The following is a 16,901-nucleotide window of genomic DNA, read 5'->3' as shown; positions in this document are numbered from 1 at the left end:
TTTCACTCATCCCTAGAGATGAGCAAACATAACCAGTAAAGTTCAAAGTTCATACCGGACACAGACTTTAAAAAAAAAATCATTGTCCATGCTTGGAATTTGGGTGCTGCACGTATGCTAACCACTTAATTGCGCATCGGGGTGCTCGGGTATGCTCAGTGCTCAACCTAGAGCAACCCGCTTGCAGTCTCTCAATGGGGGGTAAGAACAAGGTTTTCGGATGTATTGTGTAAAAAAAAAAAAAAAATCACCCTCTCCATCCCCTGAAAATGTTCTGTTATTGGCTGTTTGTATGTGGGCATAGAGCCGAGCTGCTCAAACATTGACTTCCAATGGAGCTCACCCTCTGGGATCAAATTCAGGTCAAGTCCTTTTCCCGAGCTGAACTTAATCTAACATCTAACTGAACCCTGCAAACCCAAACTTCCACGTGTTCGCTCAATTCTAATCATAATTATTGAGACTGCTGGAACAGTATTGCGACATTGGGTAGTTAGTGGGTAAGTATATGTTATTTTTCTACTTTCAAGTATTCCCTGCTTTGTGTCTTCTTTAAAAAAAATTGGGCAATTTTTTAAAATTCCATAATACAATAACCTTAACAAAGTTTTTCAGAAATTGCAAATAACTCATAGATAAAGAAATCCCTGAAAAAAAACAACAAAAAAACAAACAGGGTGATGAGTTGACATGTTCAAATCTTGATAGAGTTTGCTGGCCTTAAGACATATTTCTGAGGTGTGACCAGGAGGAATGTTGACTTTGATTGACAAGTCATGTATAGATAAATGTTAGGTGTAGATATCATGCTTTCAAAACCATGTTCAGAACCAAAAAAATCTATATCTATAAAAACAAAATGACTTCATGCAGAAGACAACAATAGAGGGAGGTCACTGAACAGATAACATGTCAAGTTGTTCTAGTTTAACAGTCCTGCATGTAAAAACATTCCAGAATCGGTGAATATTAGGTCCCCAACCTCTTACAGTAGACTTAAAATTTGTTTTAGTGTAACTCCTATCACACATACAAAATAGCATGATAGAATGTCTACCTCCTACAGGAAAGTCTTCATATACACATCTTCAGAACATGTTCTTTTGATGTTTCCCTCTGGACCTTATTCATAAATTGTACAAAGACAAGTTGACAGAGCTCACCCTCCACAATGTTAATTTTTCCATATTACTATTACACACTGCAGGGCATGAGTTACAGTCATATCTAGCCTGTAACGTTTTGAAAGTTTGTAACTTATCATTATTTTTCTACATTTCTGCATAATTGCAACCAAAAATTGCATCAGATTTTAACACGAATCCTAACAGTAGAAAGAAGAACTAAATTAAACAAATAAAGCAAAATTATTAGATTTGGGCTTTTTTTAAAAAAGAGAAAATTAATGCAATATTACATATTGGTGTGTAGCTAAAGTATATGAACCGTTAGGGCTATATATATAAAAATTAGATTTTGGTGTTTTTCATTAATAGGATGACAGTCTGATGTGAGTTGGTAACCTGTTTTATTTAAAGAACAGATTTCTATTAAAGTCCTAAGATCTTCAAATGTTTGTGGGAGTGTATGATGGCACAAAAAAGGAGATTTCTGACGGCCTCAGAGGAAGAATTGTTGATAATTACCAGGCTGCAAAATGTTAAGAATACATTTCTTAAGAATGTGGACTCCATTAATCCATAGTTGGACAAACTGTATACAAACGGAGGAAATTCAAAATTATTACTCTCCCCAAGAATGGTCCGCCAACAGAGATCACTCCAAGAGTAAGGAGAGTTGAAGGCTTTTGGAACTACGTTTTGTGTGAACAGAAGACAATAAAATAGAAATGTTTGCATTAAATAAGAAGAGTTATATTTTTAGAAAAAAAAATTTGCATAACAGTATAAAAACCTCACACTATCATGGTCTGGGCCAGTTTTGCTGCATCTGGGCCAGCACAGATTACTATCATTAATGGTCAATGCCTTCTAAAGTTTATCAGCTTATTCTGAAAGAAAATGTCAGAACATTTGTACATGTGCTGAATTATAACAGAACATGTGTCATGCAGCAAGACGAGTCAAAATACACAAGTCATCCTACAAAAGAATGGTTAAATAAGAATAAAGATAAAGTTTTGGAATGGCCAAGTAAAAGAAATGACCTTAATAGTATAGAAATGTTGTGGAAGAACCTGAAGCAAGAAGTTCATGGGAGAAAACCACCAATATAAGAGAGCTGAAAATATTTTGTAGGGAAGAATGGGTACAAATGGCCACAAGCCTATGTGCAGGGCTAAACAATTACCAGCAATTACTAACAATTTGTAGGCTCACTAGGTGAGGTGGATCCTCAAAGCCCAAGGTTCCGGGTGGGAACATGGGTCATAGGCATTGGTGCAGCAGGCAGTTGAGGCACACGGAATACATGAAACTGAGGCATCAGAGACCACAGTTAGGTAGCAGAGGTCCTAGAGATTGCAGTCAGATACCAGCAGTCTTGGACACCGCAGTCAGGTTGCAGAGGTTCTGGAGAGTTCAGACAGGTCCTGTACAGGTCATAGTACATAAACAAACTAAAGGGCACTTTACACGCAGCAACATCGCTAGTGATGTCGCTGCCGATTGCACCCGCCCCCGTCGTTTGTGCGTCATGGGAAAATCGCTGCCCGTGGCGCACAACATCATTAGTCCCAGTCACACAGACTTACCTGCCTAGCGACGTCGCTGTGGCCGGCGAACCGCCTCCTTTCTAAGGGGGCGGATCGTGAGGCATCACAGCGACGTCACACGACAGCCATCCAATAGAAGTGGAGGGGCGGAGAGCAACTGAAAGAAAGTGACACCCACCTCATTGCTGGAGGACACAGGTAAGGTGTTGTTCGTTGTTCCTGGGGTGTCACACATAGCAATGTGTGCTGCCTCAGGAACGACGAACAACCTGCGTCCAGCACCAGCAACGATATTTGGGATTAGAACGACGTGTCAACGATCAACGATAAGGTGAGTATTTTTGATCGTTAGCGGTCGTTCATACGTTTCACACGCAACGACGTCACTAACGAGGCCGGATGTGTGTCACGAATTCCGTGACCCCAACGACATCTCGTTAGCGATGTCATTGCGTGTAAAGCGGCCTTAAGAGTCTTAAAACCAATACACAGGTGAATGTCTTGGTAGGCCTTATATAGGCCTAGGTAGATGATCACATGGAAACATTCTGAGCCAGTTGCAAACCCTGACGGAGCACAAGAAAGTAAAGTACATATTTGCAAATAGAGTGTCTGATTTGACTCTTTATCGTAAGTCATGTGGCAAGCTTCATTAAAGGGTTGAGATTATGATATTAACTTTTAGGATACTACCTCATTAGGTGGCACTAGAGTTCTAGTTTTCATTCTTTGGGAATATAATTTTTGCATATATAATTTCACAGCGGAGCCTTGCATGGCCTAAAAAGACTCTTTATGCCAGCTGGACATTTTTCAGGAGGTGAAACAATCCCCAGTAGATGGAAATATTTAAATACAGTTGTTGCTGCACAAGAGGGTCACAACAGATACTGAAAACAAAGGTTCACCTACCTTTGCCACTCGCAGACATGTGATATTGAATTCTTCCCTCAATAAAAAAGGAGAAAGTCTAATATTTTTATGTATTTTATTTGTCAAATTTATACAAAACTTTGGAAAAATCAGAAGGATTCACAAACTTTCAATCACCTCTGTAGACACGAAAAACATAATCATTTCCTAACAGAGTATTGGGAAAATATGCTATTTCTCAATGTTGGTCAACTTGATCCACTCATCTTGGGATATGGTAAGCCAAGAAAAAAGGTAATAGAGACCATGTCTATGGATTATTTCTTTACTGCTTATGTACAATATGGAACATAGATTGTGGGAACCTGAGCTGTTATTGCTGCCAAAAGAATGAAGTACATCATGAAGATGAGACACCAGGCAAGCCCTTTATCATGTGCATTCTTTTATGTAATAAAAGCTATATTTTCATTTCGAACCAGTAGTTAAGTAGATTTTTTAGATTCTATAGGTAATTAGTTAACAAATTCTTTGGCCACACATCTGCATTTCTACAGATATCTTCAAAGATTCACCTTATATATCTTATTTATTACAGCGCCAGAAATTTCGAGGATTGATGTCAATAAATTCAAAAATGGTCAAGAGCACAGGACGCAGACTATTCGAGGCAAGGAACTTTTTCTTCGCAGAGGACAGCCCTTTAGCATCTCATTGGCTTTTTACAACAGAGGAAGAGAGGAAAAACTAGATAACTTGAAGCTAACAGCCCAAACAGGTATGTAGAGCAACTACAGTAAACCACACCTTAACATTTAGTGTGAGATGCCTGCATACGAGTAGACCATCATCCAACATTGAAATGATATGTGGTCTTCTAGAGTAGAAAAGTAGTTTTTTTTTAAAGAAGACAATATACAATTCATATAAGAAATCTATGCACCCCAGATAAGATGGACATATTTTTGCCATGTAAGAAAATAATTTTAAGAAGAAATTATTTCAGATCCTTTATTACATTTAATGTCTATCATAATCTGTAAAAATTAATTGAGAACAAAAATGAAATAATTTTAATGGGGAAAATGAAAATAACAAAGCTAAAATAATGTTGTTGCATACGTATGAACACCCTCTTAGAATTGAGGGTGTGGTTGTGTTCATTATTAACCAATCACGTTTAAACTTAAAGAGGTATTCCCATCTCCAAGGTCCTCTCCAAATATGTGGTAGGTGTAATAATAATAATATTAGCAACTATCTCCAATTAGAAATGTAGTATAGTTCGTCTGATTTACTGTCAGTTACCTCATGTTCAGGGCATTGCAGGACCTTAGGCATACATGGTTACGACCAATAGAAACTAACTGGCTATAACTATATGCGTCATCATAACTATGGATACCTAAGGTCCTACAATTCCCTGACCATGAGGTAATGACATAGTGAATCAGGAGAGCTATACTTTTCTATTTGGAAGTACTGTATTTGCTAATATTATTATTATTATTATTATTACTACACCTATTACACATTAGGATTGGATCTTGGGACTGGGAATATCCCTTTAAATTATGAACAGTTAAAAATATCAGTTACTTTTTAAACAGGACCATCAGTCCTCTGCTAAAAAGTTGAAAATACAGGTGAATTTCACCTTACGACCCTAAGCATACCTCCAAAACAATGGTTTTGCCAAAAGAAGATAAAAGTTTTAGAAGGGCCCAGCCAGATCCCAAACCACCCAAATATTGACTTCAATTGTGATTCAGGTCAAGTCAGGGTTCCAAACTGAACTTTATCTAAAGTTTGGATGAACCCGCTGAACCGAACTTCCATGGGTCCGCTCATCTCTAAAGCTGATGCCCTGGACACAAAGTATATTACAAAATTTGTAATTATTCGTATAAAATTATTCACTGATTAAAGACATTTCAGGAAAGTGGACCACAACATTCTAAAATTCCAACAACAGAGCAGCTACATGCCCTCCTCGATGCTGCTAGGGTCTAGGGGTTTTGGCTGCAGATGTGATGTCACATTATTTACAAGCATCACTGGTGTAGCCCATCATTGAGCACTGTGGCAGTGGCAAAAAGGAAGGCCGCTAAGCTCAGTGATTGGCTACAGCGATGATGTGCTCCATCAACGTGACATCATTGCTGCAGCTGAGAAATTGAAACTCAAGGAGTGGCTGGAGCTGACACTGAGCCCAGGGAAGGTGAGTAACTGCTCTTTTTGCTATTTTAGAGCATTTGGAGTCCACATTCTTGAAAGTGTAAAACTTCTTTAGGCCCTGTGCGCACTTGTCGTTTTTTGCCGCAGATTTCCTGTGGTTTTGCTGCATGTTTCGTTCATAACATCTCTGCAGTGATTCACCAGCAAAACCTATGGGAAAAAAAATGCTGTGCGCACTATGTGGATTTTGACAGCTGCATGTTTTGCTGCAGGATTCCCGCAGCAAAAACAATTGCATGTCACTTCTTTTCCGCACGTCGCTGCGGGATTTCACTCCATTGACTGCCATGTAATCGTGAAATCCCGCAGGGAATAATGCAGGCAGCAAATTCTGTGCGGTTCATTGCATTTTCCCGCGTTATTTCCTCCGGTATTTCGCGGTTTACCTGCGGTAATGTTCATTGCTGCCCTGCGGTTTGCAGGGAAGTGATGTCATTATGACAGGAAGAGGAAGCAGAGTAGAGAGTAAACACACACAGATCTCACACACAGACATAGAACACACACACATCGCACTCACACACAGACATATAGAATACACATGGAAAGCAAACGGACATATAGAAAAAAAACACGTGGGCTCCGCCGTATATTTACCGTCCAGCCGAGGTAAGCACACAGCGGCGGCCCGGTATACTCAGGCTGGGAAGGGCGAGGGCCAGGGTTAATGTCCCCCCTCCTCCCGCAGTCGAGAATATGAGCCTGCAGCTGCCCCGGGACTGTCGCATCCATTATGCGACAGTCCCGGAGTGTCTCCGGCTCTTCCAGATGCCGTGATGCGGTGGCTATCCAGGTAATAATGAGTGTAATGACAGAGGATCGCCGCCACTAAGTCCAGGCTTGATTATGGCTGCGTCTATGAGACAGCTGACATGATCAACCCGTAAGTAAAGTGAAAAAACACACACACCGAAAAATCAGTTATTTTAAATAAAACACAAAAAAGCCCCTGGTTCACCCCTTTATTAACCCCTCCCGAAACACACAGCTCCGGCGTAATCCACGTCCTGCGATGCTTGCATCCAGCCGCGACAGACACACAGCGCTGAATGCAGCCTCGCAATGAGCCTGCAGAGAGGTAATTACAGGTCATTTCTCACGGCCGGCAATGTGAACACACTACCGCTCGGGAGAAATGCAGCGTGTGCTTACACTGACTCTATCTATCTATCTATCTATCTATCTATCTATCAATTATCTATCTATCCCTCTATCTATCCTTCTATCTGTCTTCTATTCTTCTATCTGTCTATTTATCTATTTATCTGTCTGCTATCTCAGAAAAAAATGACTTTTTCTTTTCATTTTTTTTTTCAATGTGCTTTATTGCATTGAATGCATTAAAGCACATGTACCAACCCGCATGCGGCAAAACCGCGGCAAAACCGAACAATACCGCGGTAAAACCACAGCAAACCTCATGCGGTTTTCGTGTGCGGTTTGCCGCGGTTTTTTACCGCGGGTGCGGTAATCTTTCAGACCCTGCGGAATTTTCTTAAGAAAATTCCGTTTTCCTTAAGCATTATTTACGTAAAATCGGAAAACTCCTTGAATGTGATAACATATAAATATTGCAGGTATTATAAAGTGACTTAAACGTAGTCATGTTACATGCTTGCTACAAGAAAACCCACAAAAATAAAAAAAAAACAATACAAAACAAAAAATAAACAAGCAATAAACCCCCTCCCCCTAAATTAAATATTTATTAATCACAAATTTATTTGGTTTTACCTCCAGGTCCATATCCATCTCAACAAACAGGCACTCTGATACAATTCCCTGTGACAAGGCTGCGGGACAACTCATGGAGTGGTGAGGTGGAGAGTGAATCTAGCACGTCTTTAGCCCTGACTATTTGTACCTCGGTTAAAGCTTCGATTGGGAGATACAATCTGCACCTAGAGGGCTCCTTCCGAGGAAACACCAAATCCTACTACTTAGGGGATTTCATTCTACTCTTTAATCCTTGGTGCTCAGGTAAGCATGGAGCAATTACTTCAAATTAAATACTAATGTTATCCTATCCAAAATGCTGTGCTGTTTGTTCTTTCTGTTTGAAACAGTTCTCCAAGTCACCATCATAGACATAGAATTGCATGGAAGAAGTTTACTTTTCTTTAAGCTTAACCAGGGAGAGCTTTTGTACAGGTATTCTGCTAAAGGTCCTTACCCACCCCAATTGTAATTTCTTGTTACCGACTCAGGCCTTCACTTTCATCTGCATTCCTGGGTCTCTAAATGGTCCCAATGATTCAAAACTAGCAGTGTTAGTGTGGAACACAAACATCCCTCTAAGCCTTTGTGGCTAGTGGGTGGGACTTAGATTTTGGACTTGGATGCTTGACAAATAAATATAGTAATATAGCTCAACATAATAAGTTATCGTAGTTAATGGTCTGTGGGAACCATCCCTAGTGTTTAAGAAAAAGTTATTGTATGGATCTCTGATTGTCAAGGAGTGTGAATTAGAAGAGATGATGTTTATTTCAGTATCACGTGTGGTCTAGAGATATAAAATGGTTAAAGATTAGTGATGAGCGAATGTATTACTTACTATTCTCTACTCGCATAGAACAGTATTCAGATTACTTGTTACATTGAGAGTTTTTGTGTACTCGCCTCTCTTTATTCGTATGTCCAACCCAGCAGGTTTGACACCTGATTTGCAGCCACTAAACGTGCTGGGCTTCTTAACCAATCACATTAATGCTGCAGCCATCTTAGTTATGGCATTACTGTGATTGGCTGTCCGCGCAGCATCATAGGGTCTATAAAATCCCTTCTGTTGCAGTTTTTTGGCTTCATTTTTGTGGTGACCAAAAAGATGCAGCATTTCAAATTTTTTTGCGTCTTTTCCCTGCATTTTGTAGAACACACAGACTGCCTGCCATGAGCTCCACGCAGCAAGTGAAGGGAGCTGTGCGATAAGGAATGACATAACTCGAGTGATTTCCGATCACAACTGGAGTCCATGTGTCCTGTTCTGGAGTCTGCGACTGAAGTGAACCGCAGGTGGAAGACTCACCTGAGTGACATCACTGTTGATCGCGTGGCTCACTTTAGTCGCAGCAGCCTGATTTGCAGTCATAGGTGGAGGACTACAGCTGTGACTGGAAATCACCTAAGTGATGTTATCGCTTATCGCTTGGCTCTCTTCACTTGCTGCATGGAGTACACAGTGGAGAGTCTTGTTCTATGGCGCTCCCTGTGAGCATAAGTTTGTCAATGAGTTTTCCAGTTTGGGGCTCCCTCATGTAGTCAGTGCTGGTGGTGCAGTTGATTTGTGGAATGAAATCCACACACCTGTAGAGGACTGGCAATCAGGGTCAGATTAAGACTATATAACTGAGTAGTTTTCTCTTGTTACTTGCTGGTGCTCAATGGTCTCCTGTGTGTTAAGGACATTCTGTAACCAGCCCTGATCACTACCAGAACTCATCTCAGATAAGTGGTCTTTGTACCTCTGCTTCCTATTTTGTCTGTGTGGAGTTTTTGGTGGATTGGGATCATTCCCTGCTGGGAGAGTCTGTATACTTAGCTCCATGATTCTGCAAGGTATTGTGTTTGTCATGCTTGGTAGCAATTTAGTCCCTCATCTGTATTAGTGTTTTTGGATCCCAGTAACATTTGAGTGCTGATACACTTGGGGAGAGGTTGTGTGACCTCAGGATTTTTCCATATCAGAAGTTCTGGTATTTATTAGGGTTTTTATGGTTGCAGACAGTGCACCTTCTTATCCTTTCCTATAAAGATAGTTTGGGCCTCACCTTTGCCGAATCTGTCTTTTCTAGCTTTGTATTGTGTTTTTCTATATCACCGTAGCCTTTACATGTGGACGGCTATCTATCTATCTTTGGGGACTGCTCCGAGGCAGATTAGCTTTCTTATATCTCTATCTGGGAGAATATTTAGTTCTCCGGCTGTATCGAGATGACTAGGTCATCGTAGGCTCGTCCCATGGCTACTTCTAGTTGTGTGTCAAGATTAGGTCTGCAATCCGTTAAGGTCTCGGCCACTCTGTTACCCCTTGGGATTCCGCATTTTTGATCCTCCTCGGTTCCTGAATCATAATCATAATCATTGTGTTTATTTACTTTTACTTATAGATTAGTGGTGAGGAGGTGTCATGACTAATGCCTGCCATGACTAATCTAGGACTTAGTGGCAGCTGTAGGCTGCCATTAACTCCTTATTACCCCAATTGCCACCGCACCAGGGCTTTTGGTAAGAGCCGGTAAAGTGCTAGGTCTGTCGCATTCTTTGGTTCCGGCAATTCTGGGTGGCTGCTGGCTGATATTTTTAGGCTTGGGAGAGCCTAATAACCATACGCCTCCCCAGTCTGAAAATTATTTATTTATTTTACTGTACGATATAGACCTGCCCACTGGCGACTGTTATTGGTTGTAATCAGTTGTGGGGACGTGTCTGACTGCAACCCATCACAGATGTTGGTGTGTGGGGAAGCAGGAAATATGTTTGAGCCTAATAAGTGGCTCCAGAAGAAGAATGAGGGAGCAGTGTGACAGCCGCGCCACGCCGGTGATTGGTGAGTATGCAAGCAGAAATGCCTGCAGGCATATTCTCCAGGCTCTCCCCATTTAGTTTCATCACTTTCCCATGCATTTCAGCCTTTTCCTCAGGTACCCAGACCTCTTTGTTGGGTCCAGCAGAAAATTACTCAGATTTTCCTTTGACTTTTATTGTACTTGCTATTCAGAATGAATACACGAGTATTACAAAGTACTTGTTACGAGTGTAGCAATTACAAATGTTTCGGTACTCGCTCATCTCTATTAAAGATGCCTACTTGTCGGACAATGGGTTCTTGCCCATGCTACAGGGTTGTCCCAAAAGCAGGATGTTTGAGAATAGAATACAGGCATCTGCTTCTTCTACAGACTGCTTGTCATTATGTCATCTCCTCTGTTACACAGACAGCTCTTCATTTACTTGCTATGCCCCCATCCCTCTCTGGAACTTTTTTTACACATGCCAACTCTTCCTCATAAAGGTTGCTACGGGACTTCTTCCTACACTGAAAACACAGATCGCAAACCCACAGAAGATCCTCCCCAGAGATACAAACGATGCCTGAGTGGAGAAAGAAGAGTTAACATTGCGCTGCCGTGTGAGGAAAACTTCAGATAAGATCATGGATAGTGATTTTTATTCGAAACCTTTCAGAGATAAACTCCTATCTCAGGAACATAGTAACAAAAAGGAGACAGTTGCACTCTGTAGTGCTAAGATAAGATATGTGGAACAATGAATATGGGATTATAGAGATGCATTACTGCTATGAAAAAACATGTAAAAATTTAGATACTTAGCACCCAAAATTGGCCAGATTTTACGTGAGCCCAACAGCCAGCGACAAGGCAACTTCATTTTTGTTGGGTCCCTATCAAACTGCCTCTTTTTAGATTATAAATCCTATAATTTATGGGTGGACAGGAACCTGCAAATGGAGAATTAAAATCGCTAAGTGTCTTAATGAGATAAGTAGTTCAATTTTTACATGTTTTTTTTATAGCAGTAATGCATGTCTATGCTCCCATATTCATTGTTCCACGTATCTTAGCACTGCAGAGTGCAACTGTCTCCTTTTTGTTAATATGTTTCATATTCAGTTTGGACCTATTCTCGCTAGAAAGATAGGATATGCCATCAGTTTTTTTCTTATATTCCTCGTGAACAGTCAGGTGATTGATCCTGAGGAAGGAGTTTATCTCCGAAATGCGTAGAATAAAGTCACTATCCAGGATTCTATGTGAAATTTTCTTCTTCTGGCAGTGTGGTGTTAACCCTTCTTTCTCCACTGAACTATTGTTTATATAAAAGTGAAATTTGGACACAAATGTTATTCTCCTTGAAGAAGGGAAGAAATGTTCACACAGGAGTTTTGAAGTGGGTTTGGATTTCCTGCCAAAATCCACATAGGTGAAACTCTTCAAATCCACTTGTGACAAGCTTTATATTCACTTGATTGGGAAATTGTGCCTAAAGGGCAAATGTTTTGTGTTTTCAAGCAAATTTTTATAACATGTAATAGAAAAAAGTCAAGTACCATAAATACTTTGGAGTATGTTCCTCTCCTAAGTCAAGACAAACTAAATACATTTTTGCTGTGATTTTTGATGCATTTTATGCCAAAAAAGAAACAGTATTGTTGCACCCCATATTATAATTAAAAACACATTAAAAAACACACTACACTATGGCACCAATTCATTAAGACCGGCATTTTTCATGCCAGTCTTCATGGAGAGGTAGGGTGAGAGAAATATGGATGAAAATTGCCCATTTCTGTAATACGCTTGTTTGAAAAAACCTTACAGATGTAGAAGATATATTTTTATCAGTAGATATTGATGGACCTAAAATGAACCTCTTCTTAACATGTGATGTACATGTATTTCACATTTCAGGTGCGAGTCTATGGAGCAGGCTCAGGTGCTAAGCCCGCAAACTTATAACAGCACTGATTAGAGCTGCTTTGAAAGCTCCTGTATAACCATTATCCATACTCGTGATACAGCTCCCTCCCGAATGCAATAAAAAGCAATCAACATTGTTTTGGGGTTTTTTTTTACCACAAATTGATGCCAGTGAAAATTACTCACAAAAAACAAGTACTCACATGGTTATGTTAACAGGTAAATAAAAAAAATAGTGATGACTTTTGGAAAAAGTGGAGGAAAGAGCAAAAGTAAAAAAAAAATCACTTTGATGGAACAAGGTAGTAGTTCACGGTCACTACTTACTCATATAATCCGCCTTCGTACATTTTTCTTCTCCTGCTACAACCGCTATACTTGGCCCTCCTAATTAGGTTTTGTGAGAATAGAACAACATGGCTGCTTTATTCGAAAAACAGTACCACTCTAATTCGGTTTACAACCTTGCTAACTTTCATCAAAGGACCACTGAAATCAATGGTTTTATGACAGGATTGTTGGGTTATTACAAATAACAGAGATCTATGACTAATCTCAAAAGTGTATGGATTCCTTGGAGATCCGTTTTGTTTAGATGACATTTGTGGCATGAGATCACTGACAACCTTGCAGATCCAAGTTTTCACTTACACATTGTCTGTCACACACCAAATAATAGTTTACACAATGTGCATTGCTTTAAACAAGAAAAAATATATTTTACGCTATTGTCCATCTCCCAGAAAAAGAACATTGCCTAGCTTATGAGTTATGACCCAATTCAGAGTTTGTCAAACATTATTACATAATATTGATAACTTTATTTCAACTATAAACACATACAGTCATGGCCAAAAGTGTTGGAACCCTTGACATTATTCCAGACGATGAAGTATTTCTTCCAGAAAATTATTGCAATTACATGTTTTGTAATACACATTTATTTCCTTTGCGTGTACTTGAACAACAAAAGAAAAGACAGAAATAAAGACATATTGGACATAATTTCATACAAAACACCCAAAATGGGCCTGACAAAATTGTTGGCAATGTTCCAAAATTTTGAGTAAACAACTTTACTTTAAGCATGTGATGGCCGTTCAGACTCAACTGTGACAAGTAACAGGTGGGGGCAATATGAAAATCACACCTGAAATCAGATAAAAAGGGGAGAAGTTGACTCCATCTTTGCATTGTGTGTCTGTGTATGCCACAATAAGCATGTTACAAGTGAAAAGGTTTTGGTACCGTGTTAGCCAGTTGAAAAATTATTGAATGTTCTCAGTGAGAGGACCAAAATTATAATCTTGTGATACCTTTTAATGGCTAACTAAAATAAAATAAAGTGATGTTACAAAGCAAGCTTTCGAGACATCTCAGGTCCCTATCACAAGATTATAATTTTGGTCCTCTCACTGAGAACATTCAATAATTTTTCAACTGGCTAACACAGTACCAAAACCTTTTCACTTGTAACTAAAAATGGAGGATACCAGAATGTACCGCACAACTTTGGATACCATGCCTGATGAAGGGACCTGAGATGTCTCGAAAGCTTGCTTTGTACCATCACTTTATTTTATTTTAGTTAGCCATTAAAAGGTATCACAAGATTATAATTTTGGTCCTCTCACTGAGAACATTCAACAATAAGCATGTGGAACAGACAGAGGAGAAGAAAGCTGTCTGAGGACTTGAGAACCAAAATATCAACAATTTCATGGTTACAAGACCATCTCTAGAGATCGTGATGTTCTTTGTCCATGGCGCACAACAAAATCAAGATGTTTACAACCCATGACACTGTAGGTAGTCACCCTTGGCATGGACAAAAGAGAAAAATTGATGAAAGGTTGCAATGCAGGATGGTCCAGAAGGGGAATAAGCAGCCCAAATCAAGTTCCAAAGAAGTTCAAGTTCTCCTGCATGCTCCGGGTACATCAGTGTTAGCGTGAACTATCCACTGATATTTTAATTCAATGCTATGGCACAAGACCCAAGAGGACCCCACTGCTGACACAGAGACATAAAAAAGCTAGACTGCAGTTTGCCAAAAACCAAGTGTGTAAGACAAAATTCTTCTGAGAAGGTGTCTTGTGAACAGACGAAACCTAATTAGAGCCTTTTGGCAAAGCTGTATTCTACTGTTTGCAGAAAATGGAACAAGGCTACAAAGAGAAGAACACAGTACCTTCAGTCAACTATGCTGAAGGTTCAAATATGTTTAATATACTTTTGCTGCCTCTGAGCCTGGATAATCCCCTAGTGACTCCCGTAAAGAAACCACTGAGATGTCAAATACGTCTTAAAACCTCATTTTATTAAACCATTTAAAATCAATGACAGTATACGTTTAGCAAAAATAGGGCAGTGAAAATTACAAGTGCAAATCCCTCCTAACAGAGAAGGGGTGAGTGCGGGCACACCAAGACATCACTATAGGTCATTTGACCACATGCAAATATTCATGCTGTCACGCTGTCAGTTATATAAACTCCTCTAATACTGTGAATAGGGCACAAAAGTAAAAGAGAGTATTTTAAATGTATCCTACATACCACAATCTGCCAGCATGGCAACCCAAAGCAGTCAAACACCGCTTGGGTGATAGTCAAACTTGATCATTAATCATGCATACACAGAGGACGCAACCCATAGATCTATAGTATTTGGAGTCAGGGTGAGTTTGAGGGAATGGTGCCAACCCTATATTAGGCCTAAATATATACTCAAAATAGTACACAATTCTAGGCATCCACCTCCCATCAAGCTCAGCCTCACTACCACCTGAGGGTTGTTTTCCTGAATTTCACTATTGCAGGGTCATGTGGGGGGCAGCGCGAGAACAAGTTGTTACAGACCTTAGCCCTAGGGCATCCAATTCTAAGCGCTCCTCCCCATGAACTTCCCAGCTATTCAGCATCCATAAGAATAATACACAGCATGATCATTACAATAATAGTACACAGACCTGAATGATGCTCACAGTATGCCCGCAGCCGCCTCGACGCGTTTCACTAGCTGCTTCTTCTGGAGGCAGGTGTACTTACAGGGTGTCCATAGGCCTTTTTATATCCAAATCTGATGATTATTAGTGGCAGGTGCTGAAGTGCCGCCACATGTTTTTTCCGGCGCGGACGCCACCATGACGCCTGGATTCCGGAAATGACCTGGCGCTTACTTCCGGTTGCGGTGAAGAGCTGTCAGTCACGGCCGCCATGACAACGCGATGCCACGACCGCCGCGCATGCGCAGCCCGCCACCGCCTCACCGTACTACAGCGCCGGGGATCCAGTGTCTGGTTTGGCCGCGCACAACATGTTTAGCACCACAGCAACCAACGAATCCTTTTCATTAACCATTATCCATTGCTCAACATCCTAAAATAGTGATGTGTATAGCATCAGGTAACAGCTTTTACCAGGGACCCAGCACGTCCAATTCTGGACGCATGCAGTACATATAAATAAGGATTTTATTCCTTCCATTTTTCTAGCATAGAGACAAACCAGTATTGCAAAGTCCAAAACAACCAATATATAGAAAATTGTACATTAATCTTCAGAACCGTCTGCAAGTGTTCCATCCACCTGTCACTCATATATACGGGTTGCTTGACGGGTTCTTCCACATAGCAACAGGTTCTATGGACATCCATATTAAACCTTTCTTCCACCAAAATATTAGATATACGCCCGGTGTCCAGTTGCCTGCTGTCTATATGCATGGGTTGCTGGTAAATTCATCCGGATGCCGACAGGCCCCATGGAAATCCAAAGTAAACACCTCCTCTTCTCCACGAAATCATAAGGTATATGCTCTAAATACTCAATAGAGAGGAAAGGGTGATATTAGTACACCTCACAGAATCGATTATTAACCCCTAGCCAATAAGATGTAGTCGTTAATATGCCATTGTGACTAAAATAATAAAATCCATTAAATGCAAGCGTCTCAAGTCAAGAGCCAGTACCAGACCTAGAGAAAGGCATTGAAGCCAAAGTTTTCATTTAGGCCATCCGGGGATACCGTGCCCAACCGGTATATCCATCGGCTTTCAAGCCGGGCCAGGGATTTTCCTACATCCCCGCCACGTGTGTCCATTTTGATCTGGTCAATTGCTTTGACCAGAAGGAGTCTGGAGTCAGAGTTATGAAACTCTCTAAAGTGGCGGGGGATAGTTTTTAATTTTTCGTTGTCCAAGGCCTCCTTGGAGTTTTTGATATCTCGAACATGTTCACCTACCCGGGTTTTGAGTTCCCGGGTGGTCATGCCGATGTACAATAGATTGCATGGGCATGAGGCCTGATAGACAACCGCCTTTGAAGTACAACTAAGATGTAACCTAATATCGTACTCCTTATCACCCCTGGTGCCTCTGAATGTTTTGGCTTTGCGCATATTCGCACATGCCTTACATAATCCACACGGGAAGAAACCTACAATTCCTGTTTTTGCCCGTTCATTATTCCTCATCCCATAATGGCTGCGCACCAGATGGTCTTTAATATTTCTGGCTCTACGCGCCGTCATAAGGGGATATGTTGACAGATTTCTACCTAGGATTGAATCAGTTTTTAAAATGCCCCAATGCTTCCTAAGAATCTCGCCTATGTCCCTCCAGCGATTGTTGTAGGTGGTAATCAACCGCACATCGTTTCCCTTACCTGGTCTTA

The 16,901-nt window shown here is 40.6% G+C and overlaps 1 protein-coding gene across 1 annotated transcript in view; it reads left to right on the top strand.

Annotated features, from left to right (window-relative positions):
• The window catches only part of LOC142311404 (protein-glutamine gamma-glutamyltransferase 5-like), a 145,083-nt gene that overhangs the window by 8,979 nt on the left and 119,203 nt on the right, over window positions 1-16,901 (top strand). Inside the window, exons 2-3 of the mRNA XM_075349793.1 lie at window positions 4,146-4,325; window positions 7,526-7,765. Of these exons, the coding sequence (XP_075205908.1) occupies window positions 4,146-4,325; window positions 7,526-7,765 (420 nt within the window). The remainder of the gene's footprint in view (window positions 1-4,145; window positions 4,326-7,525; window positions 7,766-16,901) is intronic.

Source organism: Anomaloglossus baeobatrachus, chromosome 5 (genome assembly GCF_048569485.1).
Source record: "Anomaloglossus baeobatrachus isolate aAnoBae1 chromosome 5, aAnoBae1.hap1, whole genome shotgun sequence".
Classification (NCBI taxonomy): Eukaryota; Metazoa; Chordata; class Amphibia; order Anura; family Aromobatidae; genus Anomaloglossus; species Anomaloglossus baeobatrachus.
The sequence above is the reverse complement of the archived record's forward strand: the minus strand, read 5'-3'. Positions and strand labels throughout refer to the sequence as shown.